Here is a 26,503-nt window from a genome sequence, read left to right as displayed (position 1 = left end):
TACGCAGTTTCAGTGGGTCGAGCCGGATAGTCAGGCGCCAATCGTCAACGATTCGTGCTTTCCGAGCGAGCTGAGTCGATTCGAGCTGCCCGACTTTGAATACGATCTAATGGAAGGAGTTGGTAGTGTGGCGCTCCTGCCCATAGGTGAGAACAGTATTCCATATGTGGCCTGCCTTGAGCTTTATACAGTTTCAGACGGTAGTCCGGCGTGAAATACCGTCTTACCCTATTGAGCACCCCCAACTTTTTGGAAGCTATCTTAGCTTTTTCCTTCAGATAACCGAAAAACTGGACGTCACTAGATATATCGACGCCAAGAATCCCCAGACTCGACTTATTATCGAGGGAAGTGCTCTGAAAGTGAGGAGATACGACAAACGGCACCTTTTATGCAGTGAACGCGCAGACTTGTGTCTTCTTATGGTTAAAGTGTACAAGAATTCGTTCACCCCAGATCGAAACTTAATCGAGTGAAGTTCCGATTTCAGGCACAAGTCTGTTCCGGAGCTCATCATATATTATACAAAACTAATCATTTAAGATCATAAAATTTCAGGCATATATAATTGTATCGAGAATTATAATGTCGGAATTATTAATAATTGGGAAAAAATATACAACAAAGAAAATTAGAAACAATACAAAAATTTGTGAATACTATTGTAACAAAATTAATAGAGTAACAACATTAAAGTGATATTTTAAATCACGACTCTGAATCAATATTTTCTTTTACGCAAATTTTTCTTCGGAAACAAAAATGGTGGTTTCGAGCGTCATGAATCGTAGTCTCCATAGATTGAAAATTGTTGTCAAAATGTATTCAGAACTGCAAACTAAATAAATTAAAAAACTCCTTTTAAAAGTTGCTTAAAAATATTATTAAATCATTCGGGTCTAAAACCTTACTTGGGAATTTTTTTTGCATAGTTGAAATCTTTTCAATCATTTTCTCGTGTTGACGTATTAGACGGAGTACCAATTCTAAAATGATTGACTTGAGTTCCGTTGCTCGTTAATTAATTTTTGCGAAAAAAAAATATACGCAAAAACTTTTTGAAATTCACGATTTTATTGATAGTAAATATATCTATATATCAAAATAGACTTAAAACATGTTTCAGTCTATTTTAATGTGTGATTAAACATTCTTATCATCATCATCGTCATTATCATATCAGCCGTTATTTGTGTGCTGGTATTGATGCTCCTTTTCATTGGAGAGTTTGCTGAAAGAAAGTTTTGCAGAGTTAAGCTCACCTTTGTTCGTTTCTTTTCTACTGCCATGTTTCTGAATGTTTTATTTATGTGTAATAAAGTATGAATAAATATAAATATCCCGGAGTAAGCGAAGTACACAATTATTTCAGAGAATTTTTGTAAATGGATACCAATTTCGAATAATTGAATCTTCAGATAAGGGCGTATATATTAAAAATTCCATATCATATTAACAACAGCAACGTCAATCAAATTGTTTTGGTTTTCACTAAATAAAATAAAAAAAAAGTATGCGTAGGACTATAATTCCTAATAGGATTGTTAGTGGTATTTGTTGGTATTTGCCGTTGTAGTAAATTTATGATAACATTTCACTGAGCACATTTTTTATTTATAATCTTAAAAGCTTATTACTGCCATTTATATTTATTAGATTTTTTATCGGTGTAAAAAATAAAACAATCCACAAATTACGTTAAATCAGTAGCTGCAACTGTGAATTACATCTGTTAATAAATTTTGCTTGTATTAACAACGACAAAATAAGGTAATTTGGGAAGACGACGGGCGTTACTTAGCCCACATTTTTATTTGTTAAATTATTTTAATAATATAATAAAATTGTAACTAGATTAGTACGATGTTTGTACATAGGAGATATTTAAGGAAAAATAATATGAGATTAATAATAAGGAAAACCAAAATAATAATGTTTCGAAATTTTGTCTGTCTATCTGTACGTTTATTCTGGTATCACGTAAAAACTTCTATAGTAAATTGAGTGCGGTTTTCGCAGTTGTATTCCTGAAGTTCTAACTTAAAATCTGGTGTATTTTCAACAGATTATAAATACGAAGTTTTCAATTCAGTTGTATTTTTTTTTACATTTGTTACCTCATAACTTCGCCTGTTATAAAACGAATTGGAAAGAAATTAAAAGAACCGAATGGAATAAAGACTACCTGCCGCCTTACTCGGAATATTAGGTTTACAGATGGATCCAAAATAGAAGAAAATGTGGAATATGGTGTCTATTGTATTAGACTACTAGTTAAACTTAGTGTGTATTAACAAAAGTGGCTCTCATTGGACACTGCATACTAAGTAAGCACATATGGCCCAACAAGGCTTATGTTCAAAAAGTGTTTGCAGATTTAGTCACAATTAGAAAGAAACGCCGCAGCACTCAATTTGTAGCTGTCACCTACTAATATAAAGACGATATATCTCCTTTGGAAAATTCACTTAATATTCTGAGTAGATAAAACATATCATTACAAAAAACATCTTAAAATTTCTATCGCTGATAGGAACTAGCAGCAAACTTTAAAAAAGAGCGTGCATAAAAGATCGTAGGAAGGTCGCAATGTTAGGTTTCTCTGCCTAAAAAAGCCCGTTTCTCAATAACAATAATTATACTATAGCGACGATCTGGTCAAAATTGTTGAATTGACGTTCTGTTTGAATGTAAATAATTAATATAGACATGCCATTTTTTTATATTATTTTATATAAGGATTGTTACATTATTCTGTAAGTTTCTACATAATTATGTTAACTTTTTAATATTTTTTCTTAATGTTTGCAGACCTTACTACAGCACTATAATACTTAATAAAATTTAATTAAAATTTTATTTTAAATATGTAACATACATCCTATACTAAAAAAATAATTATTTTTAATAGTATCTGTAAACAAAGGACCTTTTGCCTAGGAAGCTTTTAATCTAGAATATGATTATTTCAATTATCCAAATTAATTCGAATCTAAACTTAAAATGTGCCTTACTCGAGCAAATAATTTGTAATTGCAAAGGCCAATAAGGATTTTTTTTATCAGTAGAACCCTTTAATCTAGGTAATATTCTAAATTGAAAGCCTCATCATTATCTTGTGCAGCAAATTTTGTTTAAATTTATTCTGGTTTTTAAGTGTGACTTATTATAAATATCCATTTTTGCAAACTTTATTTTATGTGGAATAAAATAATAGATTTTGTTCCACATAAAATAAATACTAACTTCAATCGCAAAATTCGTTATTTTGATTTAATAACCAAACTGTCAAACCGATTTTGATCAAATGTCTATAGGACTAATCAGAAAGAGAGTATATCCATTAAGATAAAAATATTATTTTCCAAATGGGTTTATAAATAACGAAGTTCTGTCGTAACAAACATACAGAAATACAAAGTTGAGAACGCCTTCTTTTTTTTTGAAGTCCGTTGAAAATAATAAAAGAGAATATGATTAATGTATACCTTAATGGACATCTAGCTGACACCAAATACTGCATTTCTGACTAAATCAAATTATCATATGAATGCAGAAACTGACCTCCTGAAATCTGTCACATGGTAATTCGAGCGTTTCATATTGTTATATAATAATATTCTGAATAGAGTTTAATTATCATTAAAAAGGTATTATAATTTTCAAGAGCTGCCACTGCTTTCAATAATAATTACCTATATAATTGAAAGTTTATATATATATATATATATATATATATATATATATATATATATATATATATATATATATATATATATATATATATATATATATCGCTCAGTAAATTTTATATATTGTTTTTAAATGATATATTTTAAATTTACTTATCTCTGCGTATATATAAAAGAAAAAGAAATAAAGGGTTTGTCCTTTTTTCAATTCAATTTCAACAAGAACGATGCAAATCCAATCATGTAATTTTTATTGACATAGCCTTTTTTTTCTGATTTGATGATTTAATTAAAATTTATTTAAATTTTGATTAAACCCACACCAGATTTTTTGCAGGTACGTGGATTCTATTTACCTGTAATCCGGTCACGTTAAAATTCGAACAAAATTTTAAATGTGTAAAAACAATGCGATAATTTAAAATTAATTTGATACTCACTAAAGTTATTTAAATGAAAGGTACATAGTATATGCTCTCTGCGTAATTAAAGTTAGTTTTTCATAATAACATAGATACGATCTATATACGTTGAACACCACTGAGATAAAGTCATAAGATTACATACAGTACAATAAAATTATCGTTAATAATTCTTACAATTTACTTTAATATCCAACAGTTCAAAAAATATTTCTGGTCTCAAGGTTTTTTCATTCATAAACGAGAGTATTAAACGCGTATCTAATTCGATATTGTCGTCTGTCCGCGGCGCAGAATATTTTAAACGTGTGAAAAATTGTCTACAGTAAATTCCAAAAGTACGTACAATATGATATTCTGTAGACTGAACAATAGCCTAATTGTGATTAAACTCCGCAGTTACAGCGGCCATCTGTGTTTATTGTGTGGAAAATGTTCATCTTAATGAGTAATCAATAGTGAGACATGCAGACTTTGTTCTCTTTACATATAATAAAAACATAACCAAGTCAAAACTGTACGTTTAATTATTTTTAGAAATGGAATCTATAGGTGTATACACACGAGAGGCAGAACTAAAAATAGTAGATTTTAAAATTTATCTCTATTTCATTGACATTTGATGGTTTGTTTGTGTGTTAGTTTTTATGTAAAAACGTCTAAAATGAAAATAAAATGTATAAGTCAATCGATTTATACAGCAGAAAGTTAAAAAAAATATATAAATACGTAGAAAGACTTTATTTTATTGTTATTATTAAAGTCGTCTATTGTACGAGTAGATAATTTAAAAAGTGTGAAAGAAAAACTGTACAAAATAGTGATGAAAGGTTCTAATTATACTTTTATGGAAATTCTTCGCTTCTATCATTATTTACTTATTAAACGCTACGATAGCTACGTTTTTTATATTTTTCTTTGTTCTTTGTTGCTTAAATACGGTTTCCCTTTTTCTGTTACAAAGACTAGTTCTAAGCCAGTAGATCCATCTGCAAGGTCGTTACTCCTCTTAACATAGAATAAAAAAAAAACTTTCCAAATACTCCTATTACCTACCTATTAATTGCACAATATTGCCAATCTCGAAACTTTCCCGTTGCTTCATAAAGATAAGTGCATATTAATAACGACATATGGATGTGACGAAATCTTGAAAAACTGACTGTAAAATATTTTGGATGGTTTACAGTTTCCATACTATTATAAGTGATCATATTTTATTACGCTTTCATTATTTGAAATTAATGATTAAAATCCAACATCTCGATAAAACTGCTCATTGTGGCATCTTTATCTTGCTTTTGTAATTAATTAATGATAATGTAATTAATTTTCCGTATGATCGCGGTATAGAATAGACCACCACTTCTAAAGGCCAACTAAAAGAGGGTGAGAGACGGGCAGCACCGTCCCTCTTAAAACATCTCCAAAGCCTAACTATTGTTGCCAATACGATTGCCAAGCGTAGCAACTACTGGCAAAACCCCTCAAGTAGGAGACTTATGTTTAGCAGTGGACAGTTAAAAGCTAATATAATGATGAATGTAATTAAATTATTTATTATTTTTTTTGTGTACATGATATCAATCTATTTAATATGTATCATTCTTTAAAGGAAGCTATAAAGAGTTTACATTCATTCGCTCATTATGATACCTACACTATGTGTTGCCTATACTATGAGTATCTGAAATGGTAGGTGTTATTAATAGTAATAAAAATCATTCGAGATAATATAAAACTAAGCACGTTTATTAACAAAGTTTTAAAGTACTATTTAAAACACGTGCGTGGCGGAGATTCTGAGTAAAGGGTGGGCATTACACTAAAAATAACCATTTGTGTCGGGTTGCCAACTCATAATTTCATGCGAACATATTTATAGACAGATATGAATTCATGAAATATAACTGATTCTAAATATAGGATTGTAATCGTTATTTATAGTAATCTATAAAATGAAAGTACAAACAAAGATGATAAAATAAGATCTTTTTTTATTACAAAGTTATAGAATTATTTTTGCTGTCAATAAAAAAGGTAGAGCATTTTCAATAATTTATCTGAGTAATTATGAGATATTTTTATGGGAGTAGGTATAAGTACTATTTATTTTAATTTAATCAAAGTAATATGAGATATAACGAAAAAAATTAACACTCAAAAGAAATACAAAAACATAATGTTTTTAATAATTATGTAGGCTAATTATGAATCATCATATTGACAAAAATTAGGTAAAATTATTTGACTTTAGTTGAAAAGCTGTTGATTTATGGAAAAATAAGTCTCTGAATTAAATTAAAAATATTTATTATCCATTAGAAATTATAAAAATGTACTTGATCTATGTTTTATAAATTAACAGCGTCTCTAATAGAGAAACTCCAGATAACTTTTAATTGCTTTCAACTAGGCAGTTAACTTAAATGTAAAATTAACCTTTTTTTTACTGTAAAATTTCTATCAACGAGTTTATGGTATATAAATTATCTAATAAAAATTGCTTCTATTGATAATAATTTGAAATAGGATAATCAAATCGAAGGAATATTATGTCAAACTTGGATATAAATTATTTACGTTTTACACACATTTATTCAGTTATTTAAGTACGATTAAATTAATTAGATAAATTAATATTTGGGTATTTTTAAAATGACTGTCACATGTTCATACTTAGGAGTTCGTTGCCCGATAACTCATATCAGAGACCTTCGTATATAGTAAAAGCGTCCTAAAAACTCGACACAGAGTGGCGTCATCCCCTTAAGTCTGAACACCGAAACTTTTTTACAGACTTTTGTACTATTTGCCTATTTATATACGAAAAAGAAATGTCATTTTAATTAAAAATATGATCTAATTGCGTACCAAATATTATATAAATTATAATAATTTGATTCTAATAATTTATACGTAATAGACATATTTACATTTATAATATTGATAGGATAATTAAAGTGTATTAGTAAGGAATCAGATATTAGTATTTAGATTATATCAGACTAACCTGAGGTATGCTCAACAAGAGGCTTAAAGTCCATGCAATAATAACCAATCTGCCGCTCCTAGTTGCTGTAGCCATGCTCTTCATAGGATATTTTACAGCAAGCCATCGGTCTACGCCGATAAGAACTAATATAAACGTACTCAGGTACAAAGCGAACATCTGTAGAAATTTGAATAATTTGCAGCCAATATTACCGGCATACCATTGAACAGTTAAAAACCATGCAGCTTCTCCGGCAATGCAAAATATGGATACCAACAGATCAGCTATACTAAGTTGAAATATGAGACTGTAAATAGCTGTCCATGAGGGTCTGGCTCTTCCTCTACTGCGTTTTCCCCTTTTCAGACTTACAATAGTAGCTATGTTTCCAAAGAGCGATAGTATTGCCATTGCAACGAGAATACTAGCTCTAATTATAGTGCTCTTAGTCAAAACTGGTGCGTGATCTAAACACCTCAAGTGCGTTCCATTATATATAAATGTACGGTTAGTATAGTCTTCAGTCTTAGTGTCATTCATTTGGAGAATTTCTAAACATTTTTCTATGGGCCATGCTATAATGTTACTTGCTATTATATCTTTGGTGTCACTGAACTCCCTTTGTAAAGTGAGTTCGCTTGGGTAGAAAACGTCGTCATATAATGTGGTATTGTTGCCTGCGTTGTCCATGTTTCGTCATGCGTATTCAAATACCAATATTCCGAGAATCTGAAACAAACAATTTTCTGTTATTTAAGTATTTCCAAAGTCTTAATAATATCTATCTTGATGCCAAGTCTCTCCCGAGCTAGGCAAAGAAAATCGATAGAGTATTTTAACAAATTAACATTTATAAAGAAATCAAGAGATTCTTTAAGATATTGTCTCAACCAAAAAAAATATTGTATTTTAGTATTTGTAATATCAGGATCTTTTTTCTGTTACAAATTCCAAAATTACTAGTATGTATCAAATTTAAAGTTTTAAACGCCAGTTGTGTTTATGTTACGTATTTTGTATAAATCAATGGTCAGAAAATCTCTATATATATATATTACAAACAACTTACATTTTGCTCTGTAAGAAACTGAGACTACAATTAAGTAATCATATTATATTGATACGTGTAGATTTTACTTCATAACAAACAGGATTTTATTTAAAAAGTAAGTTACGTGGTATATACATTCCTCGCTTTTTCTACGAGTACATAGACTTCAGATCGAATTAACTGTTGTATAATACTTGTGTAAGTGGGAACAACAAAAGGTAAAATGGACTTTGTTTATTTTTACCTCTTGGTGCTTTAATTTCTTCATCAGCTGTCATCAAATTTGGTATATACCTATATAGTATAGAAGGTGGAGAAGGATGTAGTTTACTTTTTATTTCAGTCAATGAGATGCGACGCTGGTAAAATAGGCGATAAATAAAGTAATATTATAAATTTTAATAATTGTTCGTCTGTTTCTTTTTTACATTTTGACACTTTAATAGTTTAACAGCTAATATTAAAATATTATAGACTGAAAAGTAAAAGTTACTTTTCATTCTATATTTTTCATATTTTCACATCTGTTTGTGAATCAGGAGATCAGTGAGTCAGGGGAGAGACATTTCAGAACACTAGACCAACAATTTTGTATGTAAAAGAGAAAAAAAAAGAAAATAAAAAAACAAAATGCAATACAAAGTAGAATACAAATTAATAAAGGCCGCTTCTTGTACCAACTTTTTACTTGGATAAGTCAAGTTAGGTACATAAAAAGACCACAAAAGTTAGCTGTCCGCGCAGTCTCATCTTATAGTTCCCTAAGTTCGTTATAGTTTTACTTTTGCTTCTGTATACGAAACAGACTGTAACAACTAAACAAATTTTTACGTTTCTTAGACTGTATGCACGGTTTATTTTTTATATTTCTAGAATCCCAAATAAAATAAACAAAATTTAAATAATTTTTTTTTAATGATAAATAAAAGTGAAAAATATAATTAAAAGTATTTAGGGTCTCGAAAGTATAGAAGTAGCTTCTTTTTTACAGAACAATATACGAGTATACTTGTTTAGATTAACACCTCACATTTAAAGTTAGTTTAAAATACAATACCCAAATTATTTAATTTATAAATTGCATTTTGAATCTTTATTGCTATTTAGCAATCTGAAAATATAATCAAATTAATTTATTTTCAAGATTCTAAAAAAATATAATAATTATATCTACTCAATTCAATTTCTATTTTATAGACTACGTACGTAAGCTCTAAAATTTTATGATATCTTATGCTAACGTTAGCGTAGATAATAAACTCAAATTTCATCTTATAGAAACGTATAAATAAGTATTAGATGAACAGTTTTTTCTCGTCTCTCTAAAATTTTGGGTGAATAAAAATAATAAAAGCTAATAATATTTAGAAGTTTTATTTATCTGTCTGTATGTAGTTATATTTATTACAGCATCAAGCAAAAACAACTGCAACAATTCGGATGCGGTTTGTGTAGTTGTTTTTGAAGATTGACTTTAAAATGTGATGTATATTTTATTTTAATATGCCTTCTTGATGTAATCTAATTAATAGGTTTTTCTTCATTTTATATACATGCAATTATGGTTGCCTACTTCCAAAATTCACGCATATTAAGTCACAAGCAAAAATTAATAATATATAAAATTGATAATTTTCTGTTATAAAGTGACAGGCAATCATTTAGATGTTAGGAGTGTAGGTCCGAAGAGTTGGAAACAAACAATTTCTACTCAACAAGTTGTTTATATCCAAATAATCTCAATCTGTCTGTTATTTTTGTTTTTCTTTTCTCTCGTTTGTTATTTATTCTGAACCAATTTTTATGAATATATTTTTAATCGATACAGTTTATTTTCTCCCATGTTGGTCTTACAGTGATTTTTATAGACTACAGTCTTCATATAAATAAAGTTCGCGATGAAATATGATTTATATAGCAATTAACACAAAAATAGAAACGCAATGCAATATGATCATTTAGTGAATTAAATAATGACCGTGGCCATGAAGGCAGAGGCAGACTACAGAAATATCGTGTAGAAATACATAGTAGGTATATGTAATTATTTCATTGCAAGATACTCATATTTGTTTCCAATTTATTCTTATAGAGAGGGAAAGGATTTTTAGTATTTGGGGATAATAAGCTTATCGCTTTTAGTATACCTCATTAATATAAAATCTTCCTAATATAAAAAATTCATTAGTAACAAAAAATAGTAAAAAAACATAATTTTCTTATGATACTATTTTTTTTACTATTTTTTTGTATTTCTGGTGAGTTTGTCGGGATGGGATGAGAATATTTCAATGTGAAGCATGCATTGAAATATTTTGATATATAATAATAATAAACAAGAAGTGAGATATCATCATTTATGGTACTTGGCAACGTATACCGATAACGAATAGGTAGTTACCATTCCATTTTTATATCATTAGAAATGGATTACTATAAAAGTAGTTAAATTAAATATAGCACACATCATCATCATATCCGCCTCCAAACGTTCACTGCTGAACATAAGCTTACCCCTTGGGGGGTTTTGCCAGTAGTTGCTGCGCTTGGTAGGCGGTTTGGCAACTGTAGTTAGCAAATTCATCCCCCGCCCTACCATAGTCGCCTCTTACGACACCTACAGCTAAGGAAGGGGTAGACTATTCTATGTCAGGACCACACGGCAATCAATGAAGGTAGAATCATTAAATTCGGAAAATGTCATGTACCGCGAAAACTTACACTAAAAAAATACTTTTACTTATCAACTCGTATACAGTCCAATACTTTTCCGTTGTAGACGTTCTATTTTGCATTTCAGCGCATTTTTTATTATAAGTAGTTTACTTTTGAATCACACAAATTCAGTAATATCATAATTGAAGACACATTAGAATAGAATGTAAATCATCTTTATTTAAATTGCCATATTTAAAAGTTTTAGAGTGAAGTGAGTTTAGTTTTTTAAAGAGAAAAATTAAATACACATAAAATTTCATTAAATAATTATATTCAGATATTTAACTAATGATATATACTAATAACTGTTAGTTATTTGGTATATATTTATATCTAATATAAGTACGTTTTGGGATGACGAAAGATAAAGATTATTATTTGTCTCTGTCGAACGATATAATTTCATCACTTAGACGAAGTCGCAGATAAAAACTATTGATAATATAATAATGTGCATAGTTTTGTTTACAGAATAAAATTATAAGTGTAATGCTTATTATAATTCATAAGGTACAATCATTTTAATATGTAACCAGTTTTTATCGCGACCTTGCTCGCGTGATCGGGATATATTGATTGACCGAGATATAAATGGCCTATGTCGTTCTTCATCTCAAATACACCAAATTTTATGATGATTGATTGAGCTGTTACGGCACCCAGAGATAACAAACAGACAAATTTTTATTTATAATATTGATAGAGATGTTTTTCTGTCTATTCTATACTAAAGCTCTATTCTATACTAAAAGTTGCATTATTTTTAAATCAACAAGTCTTTTCTATAAAATGACAAATATGCTTTAATAGAAATATAAATCCTTCAGATTTGTATTTCCATTCTATATACCCGTGTTATTACATATATGTATTACTTTATATGTAAATAATCATAACATTTTCATATATTAAATTGCTCTGTACGTTCAGTAAATAAACCAACAAAAAGATATCTTATTATATTAATGGAATGTGTTCACTCCACGAACACTCCATTGGAAATCTTGTGATGTGGGGATTTTAGAAGAATCTGTTTGCAGTAATTTAAACAAAGTATACGATTTCTATTGTTTTTACGACGTAATATATTATTTACTGTCTTTTTATATACTATATAATGTAAGAAAACATTATAAAATAATATAAAAAAACCAGAACTTGTGATTTAACAGATACATTCCTTGAGAGAAATTTTAAAAGTGTCCTAAAACTAACATACTTGTTTGAGCCAAAGAAATTCAATTCATTAATACACAGTGTAAGACCCCGTGCGTAATTTATTATTATTTTATTTATTTGGATACTTATTTGTTGACCAAGAACATTATTTTTATGGTTGATATTTATATACTACGTATGAAAATTCAGAACTTCGAATACCTGTTGGTTTCAGTTAGGTATATTGTTAGTTTATAATTATTTTACATATTTATAAACGAGATATTAACCACGATTATATATATTTGTGATTTGTCAATCTGTGACTAGGGCGCTTATAAAAATGTCAGAATATCGGAAGATAACAAATACATAATAACTGTAAATAAATCCTTTATGAAATGTGTGAAGTGGTGCGTATAACAGTGATGTAAGCTTAAAATTGTTTATATTAATTCCTAGAATTAGATGCGATGAATATGACGACCCTAGATAGAACTGGTTAATAATCTATTACTAACTGTAGCAGATAGGTATTTACTGTAACTGAGTATAATGATTACGTAGGTACCAGGGACCTAGTTGAGAATTACATGCAGTGACAAATTTAATACTAACCACAAGTAGACATGAAGTAAGGTCTCGGTTAGAATATGTATTTGGCTGAATCTATTATTATATACATACCAGCTCATTCAGAAAGTATTACGAGAAAAAGTTTTTATGTCTGTGAGACTGGCCAGTTATAATTTATTTAAAAATATGTTTACTTATAAGTAAAAATAAGTACGTTCTAAATTCAAAACTTCCCTCCACATTTTTTGCGAGCTAATTAAAATTACGTTGAGAACATTTTCGCGCTATGATTTTTTACGATTTTAAGTGTCACCTGAAACCGGACAAATCGTACAATGAACTTCAAATGGCATTCATGGATGAAGGCCCTTCTAAGGCAATCGTGTATCATTGATATAATGAATTTAAGCGTGGTTGACTAACTTTGGGGGATGAAGAAAGAAGTGGTCACCCTTTGACGGCTGTTACGGAAGAAAACGTGCTAACAGTGAAAAATTTGATCCAAGACAATAGACGAGTTACATACCAAGAGATGCAGCATATACTGCAGATTAGATCAGGAAGCCTTCACGAGATTCTACACGTGCCTCTACGCTATTTGATATGATATTCTCACGCTGGATGCCGCACAACCTCACCGATGTTCAGAAGCAGGCAAGGGTGGAATGGTGCCATGATATGATAGACAAATTTGAAGCAGACTCGTCTCGGCCTGTTTACGACATCGTTACAGGTGATGAATCCTGGATTTATCAGTATGATTCAGAAACAAAGCGCCAGTCGACGGTTTGGGTGTTTCAAAACGAATTAACGCCTACCAAAGTAAAGCGACCTAGAAGCGGGTGGAAGATTGTGATCGCGAGCTTTTTCACTTTGATTAGCTACTTGATGTCAATTCCTTTACAAAACTAAAGAAGCATTAACACCGAATAGTATACTACCAAATGCTTGGCAGAAGTTTTCTCTGTTGTGAGCAATAAGCGACCAAACACAGGGCTCCGCGGGCTACTGTTCCACCACGATAATACGCCCGCCCATACCGCAATCAAAACGAGGGACTTCCTAGATAGCACACCGGTCAAACTCCTGGGTCACCCTCCTTACAGCCCTGACCTAGTTCCGTGTGACTTCTTCTTATTCCCAAAAATAAAAAATTAGCTCAAAGGGATACAATTTTCGTCGACGGATGAAGTGCTCTCAGCATTCGAGCAGCCTGTAAACGAGGTGTCTGCGGCAGACTGGAAAAAGTGTTTCGAAAACTGGTTCAGACGCATGAAACTTTGTATAGAGACTGGTGGAGAGTACTTTGAAAAGATGTAGTAAAAATAAATTTACCTATAAAACATTTTTTTAGTGTCGCTTCTGAGTATCCCACGTAATTTTTGTTCCTTTCCTCTTATATCATAATGTTCTAGTTTAAGCAGTAATATTTCGTGATCTATAGTATCAAACGCAGAACTTAGATCTAGGAAAAGCGGGGCCACTTTCTTCACTTCATTCATATTCCTGGCAACATCGTTTATTAATAAGTCGTATATAGTACACTATTAGAAATAAATATTATATTTTTTTTAAAAAACCAGTATCGGGCAGTGGTTTACAACGGCAAGAGCATGATGAAAATACTACGAAGAAATTCAAAATTGAATTTGTATTCCGTTATATTTTTCTCTTCAGATTTAATGGGGTCTTCCTTCTGTTGATGAAGAATATCTGCAACCTCTCACTTGTCATCATTAAAATGATGTAAGAAGGTAACAGAAGAACAAAGTATATTAGCTAATACTTATGGAGGATAACTTAAAAGGAAACAAAGAAAATAAATAGAAAAAAAGGATATTCTTTTTAATAAGGAACTCTTAATAGGCTATAACGTGCCTGAGCACAATATAATCTAGTAATAATGGTATTGAGACGTCATAACTTCCAGATGTTGAAGGTTTGTTAAAATGAAGATACGCCTATACAACATACAATATATTAATAAAACCCTCTCTCAACACACTTCTTATCTTAAACTCATGTGACAATCTACTTTAAACTGTTTCCAATTTCTTAAATAAATATTACAAAATGTCACTTAGGTAAATTTAAGCGTAGGTAAATAGTACCTACTGCTTTACCGACGAAAGTCGGCTATAAAATCAGGTGTGTAGATACTATTTACCGCGTTAAGTCTTGAAAATAAATTTAAATACACTTCTTTGATGTTTAATGAATTTGTAATTAAGTCGCGTGCTTCTATGTGGTTGCATACATAAGTAATTTCTTGATATTATTATGTTAATTTCATTCTTACGCCTTTCTGAAAATTGTAATGCGAGATTTAGTCTAATAAGAAATAAAACGATTAATGTTTATTCATTTTTTGTAAGTGGCGAACTGTATTAATTTCAGTATTTAAAATTTTTATATCTGTATTTTTTCCCTTTAAAAATATTCCTATAACAAATTCGTAACGTTTACAACAATATCTAAACGATGCTTCAATAACTTATAATGAAGTTAAGCCAAAATTTCCATAAATTGATCTTGTCAAAACATAATAAACAGCTCACTGCCAACAAAGTTAAGCCTATTATAACCTCAGTATAATTCTTGTTGAAATTGCATAATAGAATAAAACAAAATTGATTCACGTATAATTTTACAGATTTAACGTTAAATAATGTCAATCAATTATAGTATTATAATAATTATTTAATAGAATTCATGTCGTAGAAATGTTTATTAAAAATAATAGTTTATTATGTCCATTTAAAATGTCAAAGAATTAAATTTTATTTCATACAAAATGTCTATTAAATTCTATGTAGTTTATTTAAGAATTTAAATCAGTTTCTAGAAGCTGGAAATTTCGCATTCAGTATTCATAAATAACAATCTATAACAAGAAAGTTTCATTGGAAATACTGCCAAGAAACACCCAGGCTTTGTGTAATACACGTATTGGTGTTGAAGTGTGTAACGAATGGGATGACCCTTCTACATATCAGAGGGAGTGATAATACATTGGTTGGTTTGTAGTATATTGGAAATCGTGTTAGAATGTTCTTCTGTAAGTGTTGTTCTCATTGAAAAAATATTTTTATCTGCCATCGTGAACAAAAAAAATGCGCTTCAGCCATTTTACTTTCGCGTATTCTTTTGTTTCTTTTGCTAACAATTCTTTTACTAGTTACCTTATTTATATAATTGATTTGTCTTTTCCTGTAAAGTGCGTAAAATATGTCAGTTTTCTACACCTAATAGTGTTTAAAATATTTATATTTTTCCTAAACTTGTCGAATATTTCAATATTAGTGACTTATATTATCAAAATACCTACGACGATGTATTCCCATCTCTAATGCCTCCCAGTTTCTGACATCAACGAAATTCCTTAGTAGTAGTGACTAGCTTTGCACAGATATATCGTCTTTACGCTACGGCCTCTTTAATGACGAGAATGTGTACGTCTTCGCGATTTATTTAGCTAAATCGTTACGAGGGCTTAGACATTTCAGGCAAGACGTAGATATTTCGTTTAGCTGTCAATAAATTGTCGCGTATTAAAGTACCTATTTTGTTTGACAGAACTTCATCATTTGTGATATAACTATACATGGGTCTATATTTAACTTATGAGTTGAAAACGTAGTATTTATGCACCACTATTTTACAGATTTTGACTTTACAGAAGTCGTAGTATTAGCAAAACTTTAAAGCTATCAAAGGTTTAGTGTATATATTCTATGGGGCTTTTGAAGTGTGATCTTCATAAATCAAATCTCATTTCAAACAGTTAAACTGCGTTAAAAGATTAGACGTGCAGATTCGTGTTATGCACACATCATACCCGCTAGCGGCATGATGCAAGAAACAATTTTGAATGAATGTGTTGATTATGGCAGTTATATGGCAAAAGTTACTATAATAGTAGGTCATGACAAAACAAATACAGGAAATTTGTAGATTATCAATTTACTTTTATGTAACATTTTATTACGTTTGCCTTCGTACGAAATGAGATCGGTGTGGTCGCGAATCCACTAAATTGAGGTCCGCACATTATCACGTTGTCAAGGTTGACCCCTAAATACTTGATTGAATTGACTCAGGGGGTAGGTTGATTAATAAAAGAGGCTGTTGGTGGATTTGTTGAGTCTGTTTTATGAGAAAGTATATTGGTACACTTCTATCTACTAATATCTTCATCTTCATAAATTGTCACTAATATTGACATGTCAATTACGATTACTCAATAATTTCAACTGAACTAGTCAAAAGATCTAATATATCGAAATTAAATATATGATCTTAAAAAGGTCCTGAGTTCGAAACTGGCCGATGCAAAAAACATTGTAAATTAATTTCCTACGAACACCCCGATGATGAAAAATACCATTAACAAACCAACTTAATCTGAATGACGGCAGTAGGTCCAGCTTCTGATACTTGAAATTTAAGTACACTTATAGTATTAATATTGAGTATAACATTCACCATAAGGATAATAATAATTGACATATGCCATTTTTTTCATAAGGAATTATAGTTGAAAGCATATTTATTTATTTTTTAAACGATTTCCATAATCGTTAATATAGAATATAATATAATAGAGAAATTTTAAAATATTTCTTGGAATAAGGGTTATTATATAGATATAAATACAAGCTACATGAGATTTATTTTTATTCAACAATCTCATTATCATCATCATTATCATTTCAGTCATTATATCCGTCCACTGCTGGAATACAGGCCTCCCGCATATACTGACATAAGGAACGATCCTGAGCCACTTGCATTCACTGACTTTCTACAATGCATGTCTGATCATCACTCAGAATAACACCTGAGTCCTCAGAAATGACAACACATGGGGGGTATCATGGGAGAAACAGTATACTCTGTTATGTCCATGGTACTGCTCATGTCTATAGACGACGGTTACCACTTTCCATCAGGTGGGCCGTCAGCTTATTTGCCATTCTAAATTGTATAAAAAAAAAATCCATCTAGTCGTCATCATCTGGAGGGTCAACCGTGTACTGTGTTTGCCCGTATGGGGTCGCCACTCATGAAACTTTCTTCTCCGTCGGTTGTCGGTTCTTCGAGCTATGTGACTAGCCCATTGCCATTTCAATTTGCTTATCCTTTGGGTTATGTCGGTTACTTTGGTTCTTTGTAGATATTCTCGTTTCAAATTCTATCACGCAAAGAAACTCCGAGCATAGCCCTCTCAATAGCCCGCTAAGTAATTTAAAGCTTTTGCATACGGGCAATCGTGCAGAACCATGTTTCGATTCTATAGATCATCACTGGCAACACGCACTAGTTAAAGACCTTCGTCTTCAAACTTTGAGGTATTTTGGACGATAAGATATGGCGTAGTTTTCCGAACGCTGCCCAGCCCAGTTGGATTCGTCGGTTGGCCTCTCGATCGAAGTTGGAATTACTTATTCGGACAACTTGTTCCAAGTATACATACTCATCGACAACTTCGAGCGTAGTGTTCTCAATCGTAACCGGTATAGGTGTGATATGGACCTTACATATGATTTTAGTCTTATCCATATTCATCTCAGGCCCTACCTGTTGAGAAACATAAGAGTTGGTCACTGGAATAGTATTCAAATCCTCTAGGGATTCCGCCAAGATTATTATGTCATCGAAAAATCGAAGACGAGAATTTACCAATTGTTAAATAATAATAGGATTAGGAGTTATACCTATCAAGTTCGAAACAAGTCGAGCACTACCAAAATTAAAACGTAATTGATGCCGATATAAATAATTACAATTTGCCAACTGATCAAAAAACTCCGGAAATATTATGTTTAAAATATTTGCCATATAGATAATATATATTATTCATATAAACAACCAACTCTTTATGAATACCGCACCTTCATTATCATAAAGGTCATTTAGAGTAAGGGCAGAGATTTTGTGGGATTTATCTCATTGTGCAGATGATTGTGGGGTATTTATTTTCATTTATGGAAGTAGTTATTATTATTAATCTCTGTAATTACACTTTATCTAGGAAAATATATTAATTTATATCCTTTGTTTCTTAAAATAAACAAACTGAAGAATTTCAGGCTTTGAGACGAGTTATAAACTTTAGGTTAGTACTTATTTTCAGTGCCAAATGTTCTATCCTTAAATTCATATATCATTCATAGGCCGAGATTGAACCGACAACGAACCGTGAACTGTATTACAGTGTGAATCTGGCTAAAGTGAAGATAGTAAATTCTATTATTTATTAAGCGACTTCCAAAAAAAAGAGACTTTTTTATTCGATTGTATTTTTTATGTGTTACGCTATATCTTCATTAATCATGAATCAATTTACTTCCTTTTTACACTCTAAATGATTACTTGTGCGAAAAACGTGATATTAATCGATCATGCACGAACTTATTAATGATTATGTAATTTTATATATAATGCATTTAAATAAATACACATAATGTCAGTAAAGATTTAAAAGAGTAACTATTAAGTTTGTTGCGGGTTCTTCTCAGTAGAAACATTCCGAACTCTGCAGTAGATTCATAAAAACTTATTATTCAAAAGTACTTGTAAATAAGTATCTTTGAATAAAGATGATTTGAGTTTGTATTTGGGTTTATTATAATAATTATTTCCGCAATTGATAAGCCCCGCTCTCATTTTGTTTCTATATTAATTATATCATAATTAAAAGTCCTGCTTTGTGAAGTAGAATACTGCTTATAAAGTATCAAATCAATTTGAGACGTGTAACATTCGACTCTGTGTTGTGAAATGTTTTTAATTAACAGAGGAAAACTTTGTATAAACGTCGTCTGTATGTGTACTTCTGTCTCATTCAGGTTTCTGTCGAGAAGCAGCTGTGTTTTCGTTTAAACCGTGTACTATACGTAACCGTGTATGTATGATACTACTAGCAAAAAAATCCCCCAAGGAGGAGGCTTATATTCAGCAGTGGACAGTTGATGGCTGATATAATGATGTTACCAATCAATATTAACTGATTTTGAAAAATAATGTAATTTAATTCTTTTAGATTGTATATTAAGAAAAGACATACACAAGATTATAGATTTGACCTTCAGGAACACACCTGTGAAAATTGTATCAAAATAAACAGTATATCTGTTTATTTTGATACAATTTTCAAAAAGATAAATAGACAATCTAAAAACTATTGTTTTAGCTTCTATTACACTTATTATCATTCTTATTATTAAGAAATTCATGCATTTTTTTCCAGCCAGCTCTATACTAGGGCATATCTTTGACCTTCCTATACGACATGACACCTAGTGTTTCCTTTATCTGTCCCTATCTGTTAGAGATAAATAAATAATCTAAAAAATATTGTTTTGACTTTCATTAAGATCCATATTATATATATTACATTATTATTATATATTTTTAAATATACTCTATGTCCAGACATTTTTATATCCTTTCAATTTTATTATATGTTTAGGTATAGATTCTCTCGGAATTCAAAGTACTCAACGTTATCCATTTACATTGACATCTTGATCAAAAAGTTCATAATATAATGTTTAAAATATTAGTATTAAGAATTCTATTTAGCATCAAAGAAAAAAAAACGAGTTAAACGAGATTTTTAACAAAGAAGATATATATATGAAATATGAAACCTAACTGCTTTTCTAAGCAGTTAGGTTTTACAATATTGAGAATTTTGCTGTGAATACTACGATTTAATTGTGTATTATTTTTTTCTGTTTTTCTGTAAATTTTTTGTGAGTACTTTCGGATCATCAGTAATGCATGGTAAGTATTTCTAAATCTTAAATAACATTTTATCATTTAAACATAAAAGTTATATATAAATTTTCCTGAATTCCTTTCCCTATCGAAAATAAGTACTACATACTCTCCAGTATAAGACAGCGATCCAAAATTAATCATTTCAGTTAGTATTGTAGTTTAACCATATCAAATAAACAGTTGGAATATTTCTTGCTAGTCTCATGACTAAATTAATTATTCATCCAGATTTTACTCTAAACATTGTTTGTGCGCAAATACGGGAATACGTGTATGTTCGATAAATTGATTAAGTTTATTATAGTTATTTAACTAACGTCTATAAGTTGTTTATAACAGTATTATTTTTATTAAGATATTTATCTCAGCTAAAATTTAATAATTTGTTTCAGAAAAAAATTGTACATTAAAGAATAATTAAATAAACAAATAAATATCACATATATAAAAGAAAAGATCAGAAAAAATAATTTCCTCCTTTTCAAAGTCACTTGTTAACAACAACTTATTTCCAAATGGGCAGATTTATAATTCACGAGGTGACAAAAGAGTGTTTTCAGACACTTAATAAACATTGCGTGACTTGAACACTATTATGAAAATAAAAAAGAAACGTCGCTCACTCATGTCCGTTATGCGTACAATCTTTTATAAATCTCATTCGTTACTATAATATTCTTATAGGTTTGTTATGCGTAACCATGGACGCATTTATCTATCTACACGAGGATCATTGAAGATATATTATTGAATATTTACTTGACTAAAAGCGCGTATGATAATTGCATTAGTGTTTACTAAAATCGGTCACCAATTATCGATTATACTCGATGGTGTCGATATTTAGTTTTTGATAAATTTATGTAATACGGTGAATAGTATTGTATTAGTACTTGCTATTGACAGTATAGATAAATTTTTAATATCATAGTCAAATCGACAAATCAATTGTTTCTTTAAATCGACTATAACTTTCATCGATTTATTCTTTAATTGTGCTGTATATGTTGTAGTTTCAACGATTATTATAGATAACACTAAATCAAATATCTACGAAACAAATGTTTGTACTTATTATTTATTGTATCGTAAAACATTTATTGTACATAATTTATATTGTACACATTAAAAGATTTAATATACATTGGCGGACTTTTCCCATACCTTGATCTCTTCAACTTTTGAGAAGCTGAAAGAAAACTATAGAACATTATTTTTGTATCTGATGATCTCAGATACAAATCATGTGCCTTTATAGTTATTAGATACTTTTATTCATATTATTTCCATTCTCATCATTGTCTTCCTGTCCCGATTCTATATATTATTAGAGGTCGGCGATATATATTTTTCCCTGCCATTGAGCAGTTATTTCAATATTCACTCCCTTAGAGGCCATTTCATTATTCAAACGAGTGTATTATTATTATATATAATATTTTATTAAGTCTTTTTTTATTCTCATAACCTTATCCGTTTAAATTTATTCTTAACCCTTTTTTTATTAATCTTATTATTTTTCTATTGTTATGTTGTGACTAAACGCAATTTATATATTCCTCTCCACGCTATGTGCTAGACTATAGCGTGGATCGTGGAGATCGTTATTTAGCTATAAGACCACTCATCGTTGCTGCTAAACCTTGCTGCATGCAATTATTTTTTTTATGTACATATATTTTATAAAGTTATGTAAACAATGAAGAGTTTTAAAATTCATTTATTCATATCTATACATTTCTTGAAACATTATTTTTACTACTGTGCATCACATATCCAGCCATGCCCAGTAATAGGACGAACGGTTAACTAATTTAACTAACTTAATGATTTCTATTGGATATCAAATTAATATATTTATTTTTTTATTTTATTACTAAACCCTTTCAGTTAAAGTACTTGCAACTAGGAAGTATATAAGTATGGATGTAAGAAATAAAGAAAAGAATCTCTCCAGAAGATGAAAATTTAAAAATTATAATTGCAAGAAAAACTTTCCGCTTCCTTTTCTATTCCATGCAGGCTGCATGGTGTCTGTAGGCATTGCAGGTAAATTTAGTAAATGTTGTTTACAGTTTCCTTATTCTTACATTATTACAATGTACCGAGTTCCCTTTGACTATTTTTATGGTAATTTAGAAATGAAAAGAAGCAGTAGTACATTTATTTACTCTTATTCCGTCCTAAATTGCTAGAGGGGGTAATAATTAATTCAGACCTATTTAAAACAATCTCTATAATCGCTTCTAATTGTTAATCGTGTATTCTCAGATAGTAGACGACTCCCCAGAACTTGCGTGGGTGTCACTCCTATTGGTTAATAAAGCTATTTATTTCACTTAAACCACAATAGGATCGATTCTGGTTGCTATGTTGGATACAAAAATGTATTAAGTGGAATGTGGACCACATTTTAAACGGCAAATTATTAATTTAAATTTAATTCCTGGAAAGTCTATTGTTGTCACACGGACTAATTTTAAATTTCAACATGTTATTAACGCAATATGACCTGGGGGTACTGTTCCTTGACTTATAAATCCCAAAGGTCGTGGTACTAATCTGGTCCAAGCCAATAAACTTTGTGTCAATTTAATTTCTACCTAATTTTCTGGTAATGGAAAGCGCATCAGAAAACTGGATTAATCTGAGTGACGAAAATAGATTTACATTCTCTTAAAATGAATTAAAATACGCTTAATGAAATACAGGAATGTAAGCAGCGAACATATTTTTAAGCTTCTAATTATCAAATCCGTGCATGCACACGCAGTGACTGACTTGACAATTATTAAAACATAGCTGCCCTTCCTGGTTACGCAGGAGCTTACTAATGATGTAAAGAAAATGATATAACATTTTTCTCCTCACTCATTCACTTTTATATGCTAAGATTATTTACCTGAAATTTTACATAATTCCATATAATTTCTTTAATATTTATTGTTCATACAAATTTCGTCCAGACCACTTAAAATACAACGAAAAACAATTAGCCAAATACATGCAACTACTCTGATGCGATATGCTTACAAAGATAATTCGATACAGGTTTTTATTTTTATAGACTATAATTAGTAAAACATAGAACTTGCGTAAAAATACAATATCTATAATAAAAATTAATATGTAGAATATTAGTAAATTAAAAGATTTAAGACTCACGCATACTCATAATCATTATCAGTTTAAAAGTAAGCAAATGAAAATATAATAAACTGATAATATAACAACTAAGTGAAATATCTGTTGTACTTGTGAAAATTACGTGCCGGTTATTATAATATGCGGGCTGTTTAAAAATGCAAAATGACTTGTATGTATGTGGGTTTAGATTATATAGTGCAATCGTAAAAGAAGATTATTTACAACATAACATTAATGTTATTACAAACATAATATTCTATTTTAAAAAATATCAATGTGAAGATTTTACCTTGAAAAAGTAATTGGCCACTGTAATTGTAACAGAATTAATTGATGAGACCAACAAAACAGCGAGCTATATCGGATGTAAGAATAATAAAAAAATTATTAAAAAAAAATCTTAGAATTGCAAACAATCTGAGGACCTACCTAATGAAAAGTGGCAACCATTACTTATGGACATGAAAACCACAATGAATATTACAATATATTGTGATGCCCATTGCACTCTTCATTGCAATTTCTGAGGACTACGATGTTATTTCTCCATACCCTGTAATTTCACAGCCATGTTTAATGCTTCAAACTGATTACAAGCAAGTACAGCTGTTTCACAGTAGATCCACTGGTGGGACAGAGGATCATTATAAACCAGAAAAGTTTTAAACAAAATCCCTCTCTAATAACAAATTGGTTTAGATCTGGGTAAGGTAACACATAAAAATATAAGTACAAATATATTGAGAAACTCCTCATTTCTTATTTGGCTTTAAAAAGCCCAATAATAGCTAATTTATTTCAAACTCATTATTATTATTTAAATTTAATATATTAATAAAAAAAGACTATTCAATTATAACAATTGATTAACGCTTCCGGATTTAATTAAATAAATAAGCTACCTGATGAAAGCGTCTATAGTTGTTTCCCCGTTGCTAAGTTAGATAGTGTAGTCAAAGGAACTTTGTTCACCAATGTCATTGTGGATAACGCGCTAATCAATGTACTCTCTGCCCGAGCATATTTGTATCAAACAGCAAAAGGCGATTTTATGTTTTCCTCGTATTAATTAGGTACGAGTGCGATCAATACGGAGAGATAGTGGAAAAAGGAAATTAATTTAATCAATAATAACAAGATACACAATTAGATTCTAAAACATCCATATTAAAGTAACACTCTAAATTAAGCTATTTTCTTTCTACGTTCTTTCTTTAAAATTATAATGGATTTATATTTAGTTATTGAATTATTTCTCTATATATATATATATATATATATATATATATATATATATATATATATATATATATATATATATATACGAGGTAAGCTATTTTCTTTCTACGTTCTTTCTTTAAAATTATAATGGATTTATATTTAGTTATTGAATTATTTCTCTGGATATATATATATATATATATATATATATATATATATATATATATATATATAGTTTCGAGAGAAACTTGATTACGACGCGCTGCTCTTCAACGGAAGCGGGCTCCATGCCGACGGGGTTTCGTTAAGAGGTAACTTCACAGATGGCGTGACAAGTATATATATATATATAATACTGATATATATATATATATATAACTGCGTTCAAGGTAATACACATCTATGCTTATTAACAACAATGTTATGAAGATTACAAATTATGCTGTAACGCCCTTGATACCTTTATCCTTGGCACGCAGGTATGGTAAATACATAAACTGTATTGGGTGAAATTTCATGATAGCAAGTAGATGTTTTACTGATGCGGTATATGGTAAATGCGTCAATGGATTTAGTTTCAAACTTCCAATCTGTTTATATGTTACATTATTAATACAGTTATAAACGCCAAAGTATTTGTTATAGGTAGAGCAATTATTTGGATAGTAATGTGTATATGAAATAAGTTTTTGTCAAAATTATATATTTATGAGTATTATATACATAGGTTATGTTGTAACAAACGCTGCAATAATGTCGTGTTACACGCAGTAGAGAGAAAATAGAATAGAAAAAGGAAGGTTTATATGATTTTAATACGAAATAAAAGAGTAATACAAAATAAAAACAAATATAAAAAAGATCTGTGTGTGCACCGAGGGTCTACATTGGGATATTTGTGAAAGAAATTTACAAGGATTTAGTATTGTGAATTTAAGAAATGTAAAAATATGTCAATTCTCACGAAGCTTAATTCTATGTTAGAGTTTTCTGAGCAGAATAAATAGAGAGAATAATATAAGATTGAAGAGATGAAGTGTAGTCAGGATAGTCACCTGCACTGAACATGGTGTGTCATATAAAAGTAATAAGTAATACATTTATTAAAACCTACTTTATACAAATTACAGTGTTAACTTTAAAGAATTTATAAATATTTATAAAAATTTTTTACAAGGTGTATAATATATTATAGTGAAGCATTAAAACATTTTGTGAAACTCTTTTCATAAACACATAACTTTTAAATAGAAAACAAATGTTTAATATTCTACGGTTACATAAGCCATTACATAAACCTTTACAATAAACGCATTTAACGGGAATTGAAGGAAATAAATACGAGCAAAGAGACGTGGCGCAATTATAAGGACTCCGTTTCGATTATTTGTGGGAATCTAAGAATGGTTAAATCCAAGCTCGAAAATAAATGTGGATTCAATACACCAGAGTATCGATATAAGATTTCTTTTTGAATTAAAATACAATTTCATATATGAATAAACAAAAATTAGATGAATACAGAAATAAACATTATTAATAAAATATAACAAAATCGTTTTACAATATCCGAAGGATTTTGTAACTCACATATTGCAATTCTTTTATTAATTAGTTTCTTTTTTCTACACAAAAAATTTTGCCATAATTATTATTACTGTTATATTTACCCAAAGACTTCTCTTTTTATCCACGTCTCGTACAAGGTGATGGTCTACCTGACAGTAAATGAGAA

At 29.8% G+C, this 26,503-nt stretch overlaps 1 protein-coding gene across 2 annotated transcripts in view; it reads right to left on the bottom strand.

Moving 5' to 3' along the window:
- LOC113510807 (gonadotropin-releasing hormone receptor) overlaps window positions 1-26,503 on the bottom strand; it is a 92,713-nt gene that overhangs the window by 11,349 nt on the left and 54,861 nt on the right. For both annotated transcript variants that reach the window (XM_052896339.1, XM_052896340.1), the window contains one exon: window positions 7,128-7,838. In XM_052896339.1, coding sequence (XP_052752299.1) covers window positions 7,128-7,799 — 672 coding nt within the window. In that variant the 5' untranslated portion in view covers window positions 7,800-7,838. The remainder of the gene's footprint in view (window positions 1-7,127; window positions 7,839-26,503) is intronic.

The sequence above is a fragment of the Galleria mellonella genome, unplaced genomic scaffold (assembly GCF_026898425.1).
Source record: "Galleria mellonella isolate WM207_F2 unplaced genomic scaffold, CSIRO_AGI_GalMel_v1 utg32, whole genome shotgun sequence".
In the NCBI taxonomy this organism is placed as follows: Eukaryota; Metazoa; Arthropoda; class Insecta; order Lepidoptera; family Pyralidae; genus Galleria; species Galleria mellonella.
The sequence above is the reverse complement of the archived record's forward strand: the minus strand, read 5'-3'. Positions and strand labels throughout refer to the sequence as shown.